Source organism: Embiotoca jacksoni, unplaced genomic scaffold (genome assembly GCF_022577435.1).
Source record: "Embiotoca jacksoni isolate LCO1_2020_lvr unplaced genomic scaffold, fEmbJac1.0.p SCAF_27, whole genome shotgun sequence".
In the NCBI taxonomy this organism is placed as follows: domain Eukaryota; kingdom Metazoa; phylum Chordata; class Actinopteri; family Embiotocidae; genus Embiotoca; species Embiotoca jacksoni.
Genome location: NW_027185378.1, coordinates 609228 through 623876, shown reverse-complemented (window position 1 = coordinate 623876; position 14649 = coordinate 609228). Strand labels below are relative to the sequence as shown.

Genomic DNA, 14649 nt, shown 5'->3' with positions numbered 1-14649 from the left:
GCATGCATGAGAAGTGGGATTCCCTGAAGCGTAAATATCCGTGTCGCTGCGAGAAAGAAGAGGAAAAAGATCTCTCAGGGTGCCCGAGGAAGTATTTGTGAGAGCACAGTGATGTCATCGTGAAAATATATTAAAGACGGTGAAATCGTGCAGTTCTGCTCGTAGAAATCATGAACAGACTGATTGTATCTGATGGAGGAGGAGCAGTGAGGATGGGAATCAGATGTACGAAGAGGAAACTGTTTGCTTCACATGACAAAGATGCAGTGACCTGTTAAATGAGGGCTGGAGGGGCAGTGGGGGGCGGGGGAGTGGGGGCTCTAAGAGGGGATGAGGAAGGTGGGGATAAATTATGTTTAAGAACCCACTCCAGAGGACAAAGAGTTGATAACGAATGGGGGACAGATAGAAGGAGAGGTCTTCATAGCTCCAGCGCGCCGGTCGGGTCAGAACTTTTTCTGGATACAAAACAAAATGCCGGAGGAGGAAGAACGAGAGAAATTAGCCAAAGTCATCAGACAGTGGAACAACAACAGACTGGACCTTTTTGAAATCAGCCAACCAGATGAGGTGAGTCGCCTGCAGGCGTCCGACAGGGTCGACGTATCACGCGGATAAATCTGAGTTTGATATCATTTACCTTCAGTTCTGTCTCTTTAAATGTGAAGCTGTGCAGTTATACAAGATACCAGCTGACTGACTAATTAGATGTTACATTTATAGATAAAATGATTAAACAATTCATCAATCGTTCAAATTGACAGACAAATTATCTGCAACTATTTAGATTATTGATTGTTTTAATAACTTTGTAAGCAAAATAAATAAAAGCGTTTCCAGCTTCCTAACCTAAACTACTCGTTGCTCATCTTCATCTGAACGTGCACACAGTTTCCTGAAGTTGAAGAATATTTCACATTAAATGAAACATCTCAGGAAACAGATTCTCTCTCGTGGTATCGACTGTGTTCCTGTTTTTACCTCTACTGAAGGAACATTTTGAAATCCTAAATCAAAGCAGCACAGACTGACTGAACAGAAACAACAGGAGACCATTTAAACCATTTCCCGACAGAAGCTGCAGTTCCATGGAGTGATGCGCTTCTACCTGGAGGACCCCGACGGAGACAACGTGGCCACCAAGTGCCTGCGCATTTGCGGAAGCTCTGCGGCTCGAGTGGTCGTCGAAACTCTGTCAGAGAAGTTCAGGCCCGACATGAAGATGCTGACGACAAGCTACTCGCTGTACGAGATCCACGGCAGTAAAGGTGAGAGCTTAAATCCAGTCAACACAGAGAGGTGAGACTCCGAGTCCAGCTGCTGCTCATACCGCTGACCACTTTGATAATGGATTTAATGGTTTAAGGAGGATTTCCTGTTTTATTTCGTTCTGTGCGACAGTTGAATAAATCCTGGTTCTGAACTAATTTTAGGGACAAAACACCATGTCTGAAAATGTTAAATTGGGCTCAAAGAACTTTAAAAGATGAAAAATAAACTGAACGTATTCAGAAGATTAATTTCCATTTGCATTCCTAATCTGTCCAACATGTTGCTGTATTAAAGAATCTGCTCTCTCTATTTTTATGTTTTGTATGAGAGCGTAAACTGGATCTGGATGAGAGGCCTTTAGTCGTACAACTGAACTGGAACTCAGACAACAGAGAGGGACGTTTTGTACTGAAGAAGGACAAGGACGGTTTGGAGGTGCCACATTGTGAATCAGGAAGTGATGTCGCTCAGAGGGCAGTTACACTTGTATCAGATGTAATCAGGTCTGTTTATGTGTTGGACGATAAAGGAAAAGTGTCTGGAGAAAGAGAAAGGGGGCATGATCAAAAACTTCAAGAGGACGCTGTCGAGAAAAGGAAAGAAGAAAGACAAGAACAAAACAACTGTAGCTGACAGAGATGAGGACGAGTAAATATTCTTCATCCATCACTCTGTATTAATCTGCACCGAACGGTCAGAATAACATCTACTTTTTAAATTCATATTCAGGTCGACTGAAAACACACTGAACAACAGCGTTTGTTTGTCTGAGGCACAAAAACTCTGCGCAGAAAATAAGAAGCAACAGAAGCATGCGGCTATGGGTGAGTCATCTCACACACGACTACTACAAACTACTAAACAACTACTACAAACTACTAAACAACTACTACAAACTACTATAAAACTACTACAAACTATAAACTACTACAAACTACTCAAAACTACTATAAACTACTCGAAACTACTACAAATTACTACAAACTACTCAAAACTACTACAAACTACTCTAAACTACTACAAACTACTACAAAACTACTACACAACTACTAAAAACTACTACACAACAACAAGCTGCTACAAAACTACAACAAACTACTAAAAAACTACAACAAAACTACTACAAACTGCTACAAGCTGCTACAAACTACTGCTTTCCATCCAGTTCATACAGACTATAATCTGCTCCATGAACATCAGAAACAGGATTTCATTTGTCCGTTTCTGACTCTTCAGATCACCCCGGACTACCAGTTGGGATTAAATTCTGCGACACCTGTGAGTGTTAATGTATTTTTTTAGTTTGACGCTTGCCAGTTGCGTCTCTGCGTCTCTCAATGCCCTCCTGCTGGTGTGTTTCACCTTGCAGCGGAGGAGGCCGTCCTGTCGGCAGTCATCAACTACGCCAACAGCTCCACGGTTCACTTCAAGCTGTCTCCCGCCTACATCCTCTACGCCGTGAGCCGCTTCACTCTACAGCGACATCATAGCCGAGGCTCAGGACACACACACAGCGTCACCGCCGTCACCAACAAGATGGTGGCCATGACGGGGAAGGTCATCCAGGCAAGCCGTTTTATTTGTTAGTGCGCGAAGGTCGATGCAGTTCAACCTCAAGAGTCTCACGTCGTCTGCCGTGCGGGACTGTTTGTCTTCCAGAGGCAGCAGACCATCGCCGGGGCGCTCGCCTTCTGGATGGCCAACTCCTCCGAGTTGCTCAACTTCCTGAAGCATGACAAAGACCTGAGTCCTCTCACATGCCAGAGTCAGCTGGACCTGTCGCACCTGGTGCACGAAGCCTACAGGTACGCGGACAGAGTAGAACACCGTCTAGAGGTCCTCAAAGACGGCCTGCTCCTCACGGCAGCAACATGTCTCACAAAAGTTGGGACGGGGCAACAAAAGACACATTTCCGTAGTGGAAATCACTGCGTGGGCTCAGGAACAGTTCTGAAAACTACTGTCAACAATACAATCATTTTTAGCATTTAATATGTTGTCTTTGTTCTATTTTCAATGAAATACGAGTTTACATTATTTGCGAATCATCACATTTGGTTTTTATTTACATTTTTACACAGCCTCCCAACTTTTTTGAAACAAGGTTGCGCACCTTTACGTAAAATGAACAGATTCAAATTATGCAGCTTAACTTCGATACACTTTATGCAAAGTGTTTTGTCTTTACATGTTTCCATAGTCACCTGCTGCAGTGTCTACAGAACGAGTTGAGGAAACACCTGCCAACTTTTCTGATTGACCCAGAGCAGCACGGCCCGCTGCCGGCTGGTATAGGTACACGTTTGACATGATTTTACTCGGTCCACCTCTCTAAGAAGAACTGCGAGAACTGTTATCTTTTGTCTTGCCGCTGCAGAGATGGTGCTGAACACCCTGATGAACGCCATGTCTCTGCTGCGCCGCTGCCGGGTCAACGCCGCCCTTACTATCCAGGTCTTCTCCCAGCTCTTCCACTTCATCAGCGCCTGGCTCTTCAACCGGCTCATGAGGCCGGAGGCCGGCACCCCGGGCCTGCGCTCCCACTACTGGGGAGCCGCTCTCCGCCAGAGGCTCACCGCTATCGAGGCCTGGGCAGAGCGGCAGGGTCTGGAGCTGGCCGTCGACTGCCACCTGGGCCACATCATCCAGGTACGAGAGTCCGAGTAGAAACCGGGCCTGAACCTGCGGGTCTGACACCACAAATACCTACAGATTTCTATCACCTGAATCGGGGCTGTTCTATCCATCAGCAACACTCAGGGCTTCATCTCAGAGCACACGTTTCGCTCATGTACGAGCTGTTCAGATTGCATTAATAGGCTGTTTCTAGGCAACCACGCTCCTGACCATGAACAAGTACTCAATGCAAGACGCCAAGGACATCCAGAGAAACTGCTTCAAGCTGAACTCCCTGCAGTTGCAGACGCTGCTCTCCGGCTACCTCTACGCCACCAGTGAGCCTCACATCCCCCCCGTGAGTACCTTCGGCCTCCTCTTCCTCTTTCTCTTCATCTCCTCTCGGGAGGGACAGACATCAAACCACTGAGGATGATGCTGAGCTGATGTTTTAGGGCCCAATAACACACAGAACATGAAGGTTTGTAAGAGTCTGAGTGCTGCAGCAGCAGCAGCAGGAGCTCAGCTGTACAGATTTAACAGCATGAATAATTGAAGATGATGAATATGATCATAAATAACATATGAAGAACTGGAAAGTGAGTTGTCACATTAGCCTATTGCTCCTGAGTGAAGTATTTCCCAAACATTGTGCGGTGAGGTGAGGGGGGAAAACTGTCCTTGAGAGACTAAGGTCAAAGGTCAAAGGAAACGGGGGGATTATTCTGTAAAGAATTACAGTCATACTCATCTTCATACAGCAGCAACAACCCAGCTGGAAATATTCTACACTTCTGTCCACGATGCTCAAACCCAAACTCTGAATTTCTTTACTATAATTATCAAAAACACTCAACTGAAACTGGTCTTCAGCTCTTTTCCGTCTGAAAGTCCGGCCCCTCCATCACCGTCACCCTCTCTGCAGGGTCTGATGGACGCCGCGGTGACGGCGGCCGAGGCCTCGGCTGATAGGCTGCTCGGGAGTGAAGGACGGGACGTCCAGGCGGAGGAGAGCCTCGACCTCCACCTGCCTTTCCTGCTGCCGGAGGGAGGATACTCCTGCGACACCGTCACAGGAATCCCTCCAGGCTTCGTTGAGTTCCTGGAGCCGATCTGCCAGAAAGGTATCCAGACTTTATATTTCAGGGGCTGTGATGTATTTATTCTGATATCCCTGGACTTCTAAAGGTCCTCCTCTCACAGGTCTCTGCTCTCTGACGTCACGGCTGAACTCCAAAGGGGATTGGACCGTGCACTTCAGTGAAGCTGCACCTTCTGAGGAGAACACATACGCGGTAATCAGATTACATCCTGCGGTCTCAGACGTCCGGAGATATGATGTAACTCTGAGGTCAAGTTCTTTACATCTTCCCCTCCGACAGGCAGCCGACAGGCAGCCGGAGATGGTGACCATCACTCTGAACAAACCTCTGAACAGTGGGATGGGTGTCAGCATCGTGGCCGCCAAGGTGAAGGTCCAACATCTGATTAAATGCTTCCTAATACCTGTAAATGTTTCAGTGAGTGACCCGCCTCCGTCCGGTTCTGCTGCAGGGAGCGGGGCAGGAGAACCTCAGGATCTACATCAAATCCATCGTCAGAGGAGGACCGGCGGAGATGGTGAGATCTGAGCTTACGATGTAAAACATGGAGAATCTTTTCATGAAGGTGACAACAAAGACTGAAGTAAAGGAGGCGTGTTTCCACAGAACGGCAGGTTAACAGCTGGAGATCAGCTGCTCGCTGTCAACGGTCGCAGCCTGGTCGGAATCAGCCAAGAGAGGTAGAACAGAATCGAACCGAACCGAACCGCCGGTTGCAGGAGAACCTTTGTGGTTTGAGCTTTTATTTTGAAACTCTTTCCTGACCTCATCGATCTCACACTTGATGCAGGGCTGCAGCCATCATGATGCAAACTGGCCCCGTAGTCACCTTACAGGTTGCAAAGTTGGGAGCGAGCTTCCACGGGCTGGAGGCGCTGCTGAGGGACCCGACTCCAGACAGAACCACAGGTAAGAACCAGCAGTCGGTCAAACTCCTGTTTACTTTTACTGCAACCCTGTTTCCAAAGAGAGTTGGGACACCGTGTAAAATGTAAATAAAAACAGAATGTGATGATTTGTAAATTGTGTAAACACTGATTTAATTAAAATGTTGAAATGGAGAAATTTGGAACAGGGGCAAAAGACAGAATTCTGTAGTGGAAATCACTGCATGGGCTCAGGAACACTTCCTAAAATCACTGTTAACAATAAAATATATTCATTCTGTCTGAGTTTTATATGATTCACAAATCATCACTTTCTGTTTTTAATTTACATTTTACACGGCGCTTCCACTTTGTCGTAAACCGGTTTGTACCGAGAGTCAAACCTCTGGTTGTTTTACTTGCTGCTCTAATTAGACTTTGTTTTGCTCCACAAGGCGACCGAGGCCACATCCGGCCAAACAGGAAGGCGCTGCTGCTGTACGGGGTCGTGGATCCGGGCCCCTCCGAGCGGCTCCACGGAGGCAGCAGAAGAAAGAGGGAGCAGATGATGCAGAGAAACCGTCAGCTTTATCGCTCCAACCCCAACATGAGCGGTGGGTACAGCCGCCGCTGCCGGGCAACTGAACTCTTCATGCGAAATAACGCTCGAGGGAGAGACGGAGCAAGAACTTTGATTTTCCTCCTTATTCCAGCAGACGTTTGCCTGGAGGACAGAGATGAACCCGCCGACCCCGCAGTGAGAGGAAACAACATGGCGTCTGTTTCCAGCATCAGCCTCGGCACCGACGTGAGATTTCTAAACCTCCATCACATATGTCATCTCATTTCTTTCACAAACTGGTGGAAACAGACTCGAGAATCTTCGTTTAAATTTACATATAATTTTACTGTGTTTGGCCTAAATTTCTTTTCACTAAAATAGATTTTTTTTTTTTTTCCCCACCGTTTGCAGTTTTCTGAATGGTAAAATGAACATTCTGTAGAAGGAAAACAAATGATGACTCAAAGTGGAAGGAAATACTGCAGTGACTCAAATGTGCTGCTCTTTAACATATTTGACTTTTTTTTTTTTTTTTAAACGACCAATATTTTCTTTCCGTGTCTGTGTTCAGCCGTTTCACAGGGAATATTTGACACTTCCGACCCCTAAATCCCAGAACAGGGACGTTTCTGAGCGCAGCGGAACGCAGCAAACACTCAAAGTGTCTCTGAGAGACGCACAAAGCTGCAGTAAGAGGAGCTTCATGGTACGTTTTTATCTGCTCATCATTCATCATTCATACAGTCAGATAAAGCTATATAAACCCTTAATTTTCTACTTCACAGCATCGGGCCCCGTCACAGGAGGACCTGTGTGCGGACAGTGGACGCCCCCTGCTGGACAAACAGCAGAACATGCGTCCACGGGGTGCAAAGCAGACGACGGGGCACAACTCCTCTTTCCCGATTCGCTCGTGCGTTTCGACTCACGACCTCCTCTGTGACCTCGGCTCCCCCGCTAAACACCAGCAGGGCGCACGTACGAGCGGTGCCGGCGTCTGGAGAACGCCGTTTTCACAACAATCGGCTCCTGCACCTTCAATCCAGCCAATACGCATCGACATTCCCGTAACCAGAGCATCGAGCTCACACTCCAATCCTCATCTCACCACCTTCCAGCACAGCTCCTCCTCACTGACACTGAAGATGAGCCAGACTTTGAAAGTCGGTGGACACCGACAGAGTCCTCACAGCCCGGCCGGTCCCGTTCACTCATGTCAGGTTTCTGTAAACAAGAAGCTTCCTGCTCCCTCGCTGTCATCTCAGCATCAGAGATCCGACGCACGCGGAGATCGCGCAGCAAAACCCCAAGTCAGCATCGCTCCTACGAAACACGTCTCTTTCCAGGAGGCTCCGCAGAAGAAGAGCATCAGAGACCCCGGGGAGGCGCCAGACCCCTGGAGGAGGGAGGCCCGGGAGGCGCCGGACCCCTGGAGGAGAGAGGCCCGGGCGCCGCCGGGCCCCTGGAGGAGGGAGGCCCAGGAGCAGCTGGAGAAGCAGCAGAGGCTGCAGGCCGTGGAGCTCCTGCAGCGGGAGCTGCGGGAGCTGCAGGCCAAAGCCGAGCGCACGGCGGAGGAGAACGAGCAGCTGCGGAGGCTCAGCCTGGAGTGGCAGTTCCAGAAGCGGCTGCAGGAGATCCAGCAGAGAGGAGAAGATGACGAGGAGGAGGAGGAGGAAGACGAAGACTTGGACATGATGATGATGATACAGCAGTTGGACCGACGGACACAGGTGGAGCAGGTCTCAGGCCGACGTTGAGAGGGAAAACACACCAAGAACCTTCCTCTTCAGACCCATTATGATGCAGACTGTTCATAAGAAACGCTTCGATGACGAGAGTCTCCTACTGGGAAGTCTTCCAGTTAAATAAGGAAGCATTTAATCCCCAAAACAACTTATAAATCTGCATATCATATCAGAAATATATCAGAACACGGGGTGGCATTTTTCCTATAACCTTCCTTTCTATATACAATAACAACTCATAATTATATCTCAAAATCCTCCTTCAGTAAAGTTACAAGCGTTTTATGAACTTCACTCGTTGATATTTAAAAACCACAATAATCGACTTATTTTTTGCGCGTTTTAGAAGAAGAGAAGCTGCGTAGGGGACGACGACAGGAAGACACAGGCAGCGACTCTTCTCTCCAAACAGGAAGAGGAAGCGGAGACGGGTAATAACTCACAAACACTTGAAAGAGAAATAAACACTTTTCTGTCAGTTTCATTTATTGAAAAAGTGCTCATCAGCTGGATTTCTTGTCAGATGGCAGACCGAGTCACCACGTCCACAATGAAGAAGCACACATGTGAGTTCGCCGTTTTTTGGCAAATTAAACATAAATTGAATTTAGTTTAATTAGCTACTTACTGACACTAAATGACCAGAAAGTATTTTTTTATTCTTTCAAACACTTTAAAAGCATTTGAAGGAACATCCCTGAGTAAAATAAATCAACCATAAAGCACATTTTAAAACAGCTCGGGCCGTTTGTGTTCCCGTAAGGAAATAAACTTCAAGTTTTTCTGCTGTGACAGTTTTTGTTTTTTTGTTTTTTTTATGATTTGATGTCCGCAGAAACCAGGAGGAGAAAATCATCAGAGCGTCGGCTCCTGAAAAACTGACGTTCAGGGAGCGTCAGCGTCTGTTCTCTCTGACATCCAGTGCGTGAAGAAGCGTCAGAAAAGAGGAAACCGTCCGAACGAAGACATGTAATCACATATTTACGAAAGAAATGTTTGTCACTCGTTTCAACATCTGAGCTCGGCACTGTTGTTTAATTTGAATATCATTTCTTGTATTTTCTTGTTTCCCCACATAAGTTTTTCATTTAGGAGTAATTGAGGCACTTCTTATTAATTATTTGAAGCTTTTTTTTTTTTTAATGTAAAAATCACATTGTTTTTACTTGGTGCGCTGATAAAACTGCATCACCGCTTTCTCTTGTTCGTGAGTTTCAATCGAACCTTCCCGGAGTCTTCGGATCTCGTTGATGGCGTCGACCCCCGAGATCTTCCTGGACTTCACCAGGTAGCAGGCCAGCATGGTCCCGGTCCTCCCATGGCCGTGCATGCAGTGAACTCCGACACCCTACCGACAATAAACACAACGTTTATTTTACTTTTGCAACGTCATGAAAATAATAATGCAAATCGAGAAATACAGCTCAGCAAGAATGTCACCTGCACGAAGTGTTTCACATAAAAACAGATGTAAGAGAACTAAAAACACTTTAAAATGTAATTTAGAGATGCAAAACAAACAAACAAAAAAAGCATAAAACAGATCAAATCAAAGACATATCACACATTGAGCATTAGTTTCTGGATATTTACTGAAACTGGTCTGATGTGATGTGATGTGATGTGTTTAAGTTTTAAAAGACAGAACATGTTTTTTTTATTTTATTTTATAGACAAATCTATGATTTGGTAAATTGATTAAAATAATGGTCAGACTGTTTGATGATGAAAGCAACTTGCAAGGCGGGCAAAACAAAACCAGACACTCCAGAAGTGAAGTCTAGAATAATCCTAAAGCCTCGCGTACTTTTTACTCTCTGGACTTTGTAGGAGCCGCAAGGTTGTGAAATATTTATTTTGCTGTTCCAATGGCGGATTCTGAGGAAGCAGACAACACGAGGCTCTGCCCCCTTTATTTATTTATTTAAAAAATTTTTTTTATAGTACTCTATTAATCCCCGAGGGGAAATTTCTTCGCTACAGCAGGGGGGCTCTCAGGGGGGAGGTGCTGCAACAGGCTGCCACTAGCGCGGCGCCAGGTAACCTGACCTGAGGTGCATGTTTTTGGATGATGGGAGGAAGCCGGAGAACCCGGAGAGAACCCACGCAAGCACAAGGAGAACATGCAAACTCTGCACAGAAAGGCCCAGGACCGGATTTGAACCCGGAACCTTTTTGCTGTGAGGCGACAATGCTAACCACTGCACCACCGTGCCGCCCAAATATAATTATTACAATTATAAGTCTGTCTTACCTCCCCCTTGGCGTTGGCTTCCTCCACGATGGACAGAAATCTGTCGATCTGACTCGGAGAAGGAGGAGTGAAGTCCACGATGTTGACGTGGTGGAGCTGTAACTCCGGGCATGAATCGTAGTGGGGCGGTTTCCTCTCGCACAGGCACACCAGGTGTTGGATGCCGTTGTCCAACAGGTACCGGTACTCGCACAGCATCCTGGGCAGCGCCAGTCCGGCCAGTTTGCCTGGTTCCACCCAGGAGAAGTTGTGAGGAGCGCTGGAGGCCATGAGTGTCGGACTGAGGAGAGGACACGGAGGTGATGGGCTTTATTAAAACACAAAATACATGTTCTTTATGTGGCTAAAACACACATGGATATAAAACAATAAAAAAAAAATTACATGAAGATGCTACTGATATTTCTGAAGTTAGTACCAGTGGTGGAATGTAACAAGTATAAATTCAAGTATTTAAACTTCTACTTTCCATTATGTGCAACTTTATACTTTTACTCTTCTAAAAAAGGTCAACCTTTTTACTCCTCTACATTTGTCTTGTTACTTTTCATACGTTTTTCTACCTCTCAAGATAAATACACTGTTTAATAAACTAATTGTTGTCTTAAAACAGCTGAAAAATGTCAACATAATGTGTACCTTTACTTTTCATACTTTAAGTACGTTTTTCTGGTAATAATCACAAACTTTTACTGAAGCAAGGGTTTAAATTAAACACTTGAACTAATAAATCCTTCTGTTTCTAATAAACTGAGGGATTTAATGTTCCTGGTTGAGAAACTTCCACCACTCGAGCTAAATAAACTATTTATTAAACGAATTATTATCTTTTTAGCAAATAGTATATTTTCAACTCTAATTCAAATGAAGAGTTTAGAGCAAGGGTGTCCAAACTTTTTGCAAAGAGGGCCAAATTTGGTAAAGTGAAGATGCCCGGGGGCCAATAGTTCCTTCTGACATTTTTTTTAACCACAAAAGTTACATGAAAATACACACTGTTATAAAACAATTTTCATTGTCACAATTACCTTTATTTTTCAAATGACAATGTAACCAAATATAAGCCATATAAGGCAGACTTGAACAACTCTAAAAACACAATTCTGCCTTCCATTCAGTCAGATAACATTGAACAAACTGTATAGAATACCTTCAATTTCCATGAGTTAAATATCTTTGCCTCATGAACATTTTAAACAGGAGTTATAAGTAATGCAAAGTGGTCTGTTACCATTAAACTTTAAAACAAGTGAATTTTGCCTTTGTCTTTTACAAGATCTTTCAGAAAGCAATAGTTTGTGTCACATCTACAGGTACATAACATCAACAGTTATAACACATATCTTATTCAAGAGTTTAATAACATAAATGCCATAAGTCCAAGTGCATTAGTGTGCTTTAGGCTTTTCACTGTTAATAGTGACAGATGTTACCGTTCAAAACACTCAATTTCAGATTGATCAAGGAACAGATAACTTGCTGACACTAATGTCACACATTCATAAATTCTTGCTTCTTCTCGGGGCAAATGTTCTCCACCATTTTTATGACACAGTCTTTGATGAACGCACCTTCAGTAAAAGGTTTGCCATGTTTAGCTATTAACACGGCCACTTCGTAGCTGGCTTTTGTTGTTTTCCTTTGACTCAAGAGGCCCGCGTGAAGAATCTCTGTTGTGATGCCGGAACAGCTTGGAGTTGCTTCACTTTTTCAGCGCGGCCACTCCCTGTTAGCTTGCCGTACGTTGTCGCATGTTTAGTCTCGTAGTGTCTCTTTACGTTGAAATCCTTAAACAAGGCAACCGCCTCTTTACAAATTAGACAAACACAATTGCCTCGATTTTCAGTGAAGAAGTATTGTAATTCCCACCGCTCCTGAAAGCGGCGGCCCTCACTGTCAACTTTTCTCTTTTTTTTTGCGGTCGCCATGGCAGAAATGATTTGAGAAGGGTTCGTAGCACGGATGCAGAGCCAGATAGCATTAGAACGGTGCTGCCACCGTATGGTGAAAGGAGGAATTACATCTTTACATTTGTATGATTTATTTATTCTGACAGAGCGAGCGAGCCATAACGGACACATTATAAGACCGAAGCTGCGGGCCGTGATTGGCCCGCGGGCCGGACTTTGGACATGCCTGGTTTAGAGAGTTGAAAGTGTTTAAAGAGTTTAAAGAGTAAACGGACCTGCAGGAGGGGCAAATATTTGTTCAGTCAACATCAGCATAACTTCACCGGCTGGGCGGAACCGTTCGGTGTCTTAAAGGGATTAGTTTAACAGCAGCTCACATGTCAACAAAATAAAAACACGGGTCCGGTGTGGAAATACCCTGCAGGACTCAGCTGCCTCCACCTAGTTTCACTGGAAGTATTAAAAATAAGACTAGAACAGGCGTGTCCAAAGTCAGATTTCATACGGCCCGCAGCTTCGGTGTTCGTTATGGCTCGCTCGCTCTGTCAGAATAAATAAATCATACAAATGTAAAGATGTAATTCCTCCTTTCACCATACGGTGGCAGCACCGTTCTAATGCTATCTGGCTCTGCATCCGTGCTGCGAACCCTTCTCAAATCATTTCTGCCATGGCGACCGCAAAAAAAAAAGAGAAAAGTTGACAGTGAGGGCCGCCGCTTTCAGGAGCGGTGGGAATTACAATACTTCTTCACTGAAAATCGAGGCAATTGTGTTTGTCTAATTTGTAAAGAGGCGGTTGCCTTGTTTAAGGATTTCAACGTAAAGAGACACTACGAGACTAAACATGCGACAACGTACGGCAAGCTAAGTGGCCGCGCTGAAAAAGTGAAGCAACTCCAAGCTGTTCCGGCATCACAACAGAGATTCTTCACGCGGGCCTCTTGAGTCAAAGGAAAACAACAAAAGCCAGCTACGAAGTGGCCGTGTTAATAGCTAAACATGGCAAACCTTTTACTGAAGGTGCGTTCATCAAAGACTGTGTCATAAAAATGGTGGAGAACATTTGCCCCGAGAAGAAGCAAGAATTTATGAATGTGTGACATTAGTGTCAGCAAGTTATCTGTTCCTTGATCAATCTGAAATTGAGTGTTTTGAACGGTAACATCTGTCACTATTAACAGTGAAAAGCCTAAAGCACACTAATGCACTTGGACTTATGGCACTTATGTTATTAAACTCTTGAATAAGATATGTGTTATAACTGTTGATGTTATGTACCTGTAGATGTGACACAAACTATTGCTTTCTGAAAGATCTTGTAAAAGACAAAGGCAAAATTCACTTGTTTTAAAGTTTAATGGTAACAGACCACTTTGCATTACTTATAACTCCTGTTTAAAATGTTCATGAGGCAAAGATATTTAACTCATGGAAATTGAAGGTATTCTATACAGTTTGTTCAATGTTATTTGACTGAATGAAAGGCAGAATTGTGTTTTTAGAGTTGTTCAAGTCTGCCTGAGTGGCTTATATTTGGTTACATTGTCATTTGAAAAATAAAGGTAATTGTGACAATGAAAATTGTTTTATAACAGTGTGTATTTTCATGTAACTTTTGTGGTTAAAAAAATGTCAGAAGGAACTATTGGCCCCCGGGCATCTTCACTTTACCAAATTTGGCCCTCTTTGCAAAAAGTTTGGACACCCCTGGACTAGAAGAATGTAGCATGTAGCTTTACGTTAGTTAACGTATCATGAAGCTAGCTTCGCGGTTCGGTAAACGTTGCCAGTGCGACCCATTCCAATGTTAGCTGTCAGTTTAAGTGAAGTAATTGTAGTAATTGCCTTTCTATTACTGAACACAGTCACAACAACACCACACACGTTACCCGGGGAGATACTTACATTTACGTCGTGCTGTGATGAATGAACGAGCCGCAGCTACCTTGCTAGCTAACTACTTCACTTAAGTGCTCCGCTGACTGCTGGCAGCTAGTTCAGAAACTAACGAACTACCTTTAAAGAGCGCAGTTAGGTTACATAACCGAGGCTCGTTAGAAGGTGGAGTAGAATCACTGAGACAATATATCACTGTGGAAATCAGCTGTCATTCAGATATGAGAAGAAAAACCTTCGTCGCAACGGGATGGAAAGTTAGCCAGGCGATGACCATTAGGAGAGCCCTCTGACGTCAGAGCAGCAGCTTCACGACGACGCATCGTGTCCATTCATTTTGTTCAAGTGTCTTATAATTTATATTATCTAAAATATTAGACCCTGTGAATGGTCTGATATAGTTGATAATAAAGAATGATCCTA

At 44.7% G+C, this 14649-nt stretch overlaps 2 protein-coding genes across 5 annotated transcripts; one reads left to right on the top strand and one right to left on the bottom strand.

The window, feature by feature from the left end:
- Positions 1–357: 357 nt before the first annotated feature.
- LOC138205092 (afadin) lies at positions 358–9360 on the top strand. The gene is made up of 24 exons (XM_069160755.1): positions 358–570; positions 1076–1268; positions 1601–1707; positions 1802–1920; positions 2002–2096; positions 2509–2550; positions 2642–2838; positions 2932–3077; positions 3473–3567; positions 3650–3921; positions 4103–4246; positions 4814–5012; positions 5092–5183; positions 5271–5357; positions 5443–5508; positions 5598–5671; positions 5782–5900; positions 6313–6471; positions 6574–6665; positions 6991–7125; positions 7205–8149; positions 8511–8595; positions 8688–8730; positions 9000–9360. Exons 1-24 carry the CDS (start codon positions 475–477, stop codon positions 9091–9093), a joined length of 3696 nt encoding a protein of 1231 aa, XP_069016856.1. The 5' UTR covers positions 358–474; the 3' UTR covers positions 9094–9360.
- On the bottom strand, positions 9306–14588 carry dusp23b (dual specificity phosphatase 23b). Of its 4 annotated transcripts, none has more exons than XM_069160757.1 (3): positions 14236–14588; positions 10419–10725; positions 9306–9512 (listed from the first exon to the last, which is right to left on the bottom strand). In XM_069160757.1, the coding sequence occupies exons 2-3, from the start codon at positions 10686–10688 to the stop codon at positions 9327–9329; spliced, it is 456 nt and encodes a 151-aa protein (XP_069016858.1). In that variant the 5' UTR covers positions 10689–10725; positions 14236–14588; the 3' UTR covers positions 9306–9326. The 4 variants fall into 4 exon arrangements, with proteins under 4 accessions (XP_069016858.1, XP_069016857.1, XP_069016859.1 ...); XM_069160756.1 differs by having other exon boundaries at positions 10419–10698; positions 14236–14587; XM_069160758.1 differs by lacking the exon at positions 14236–14588 and adding an exon at positions 11990–12349.
- Between the last annotated feature and the right edge of the window lie 61 nt (positions 14589–14649).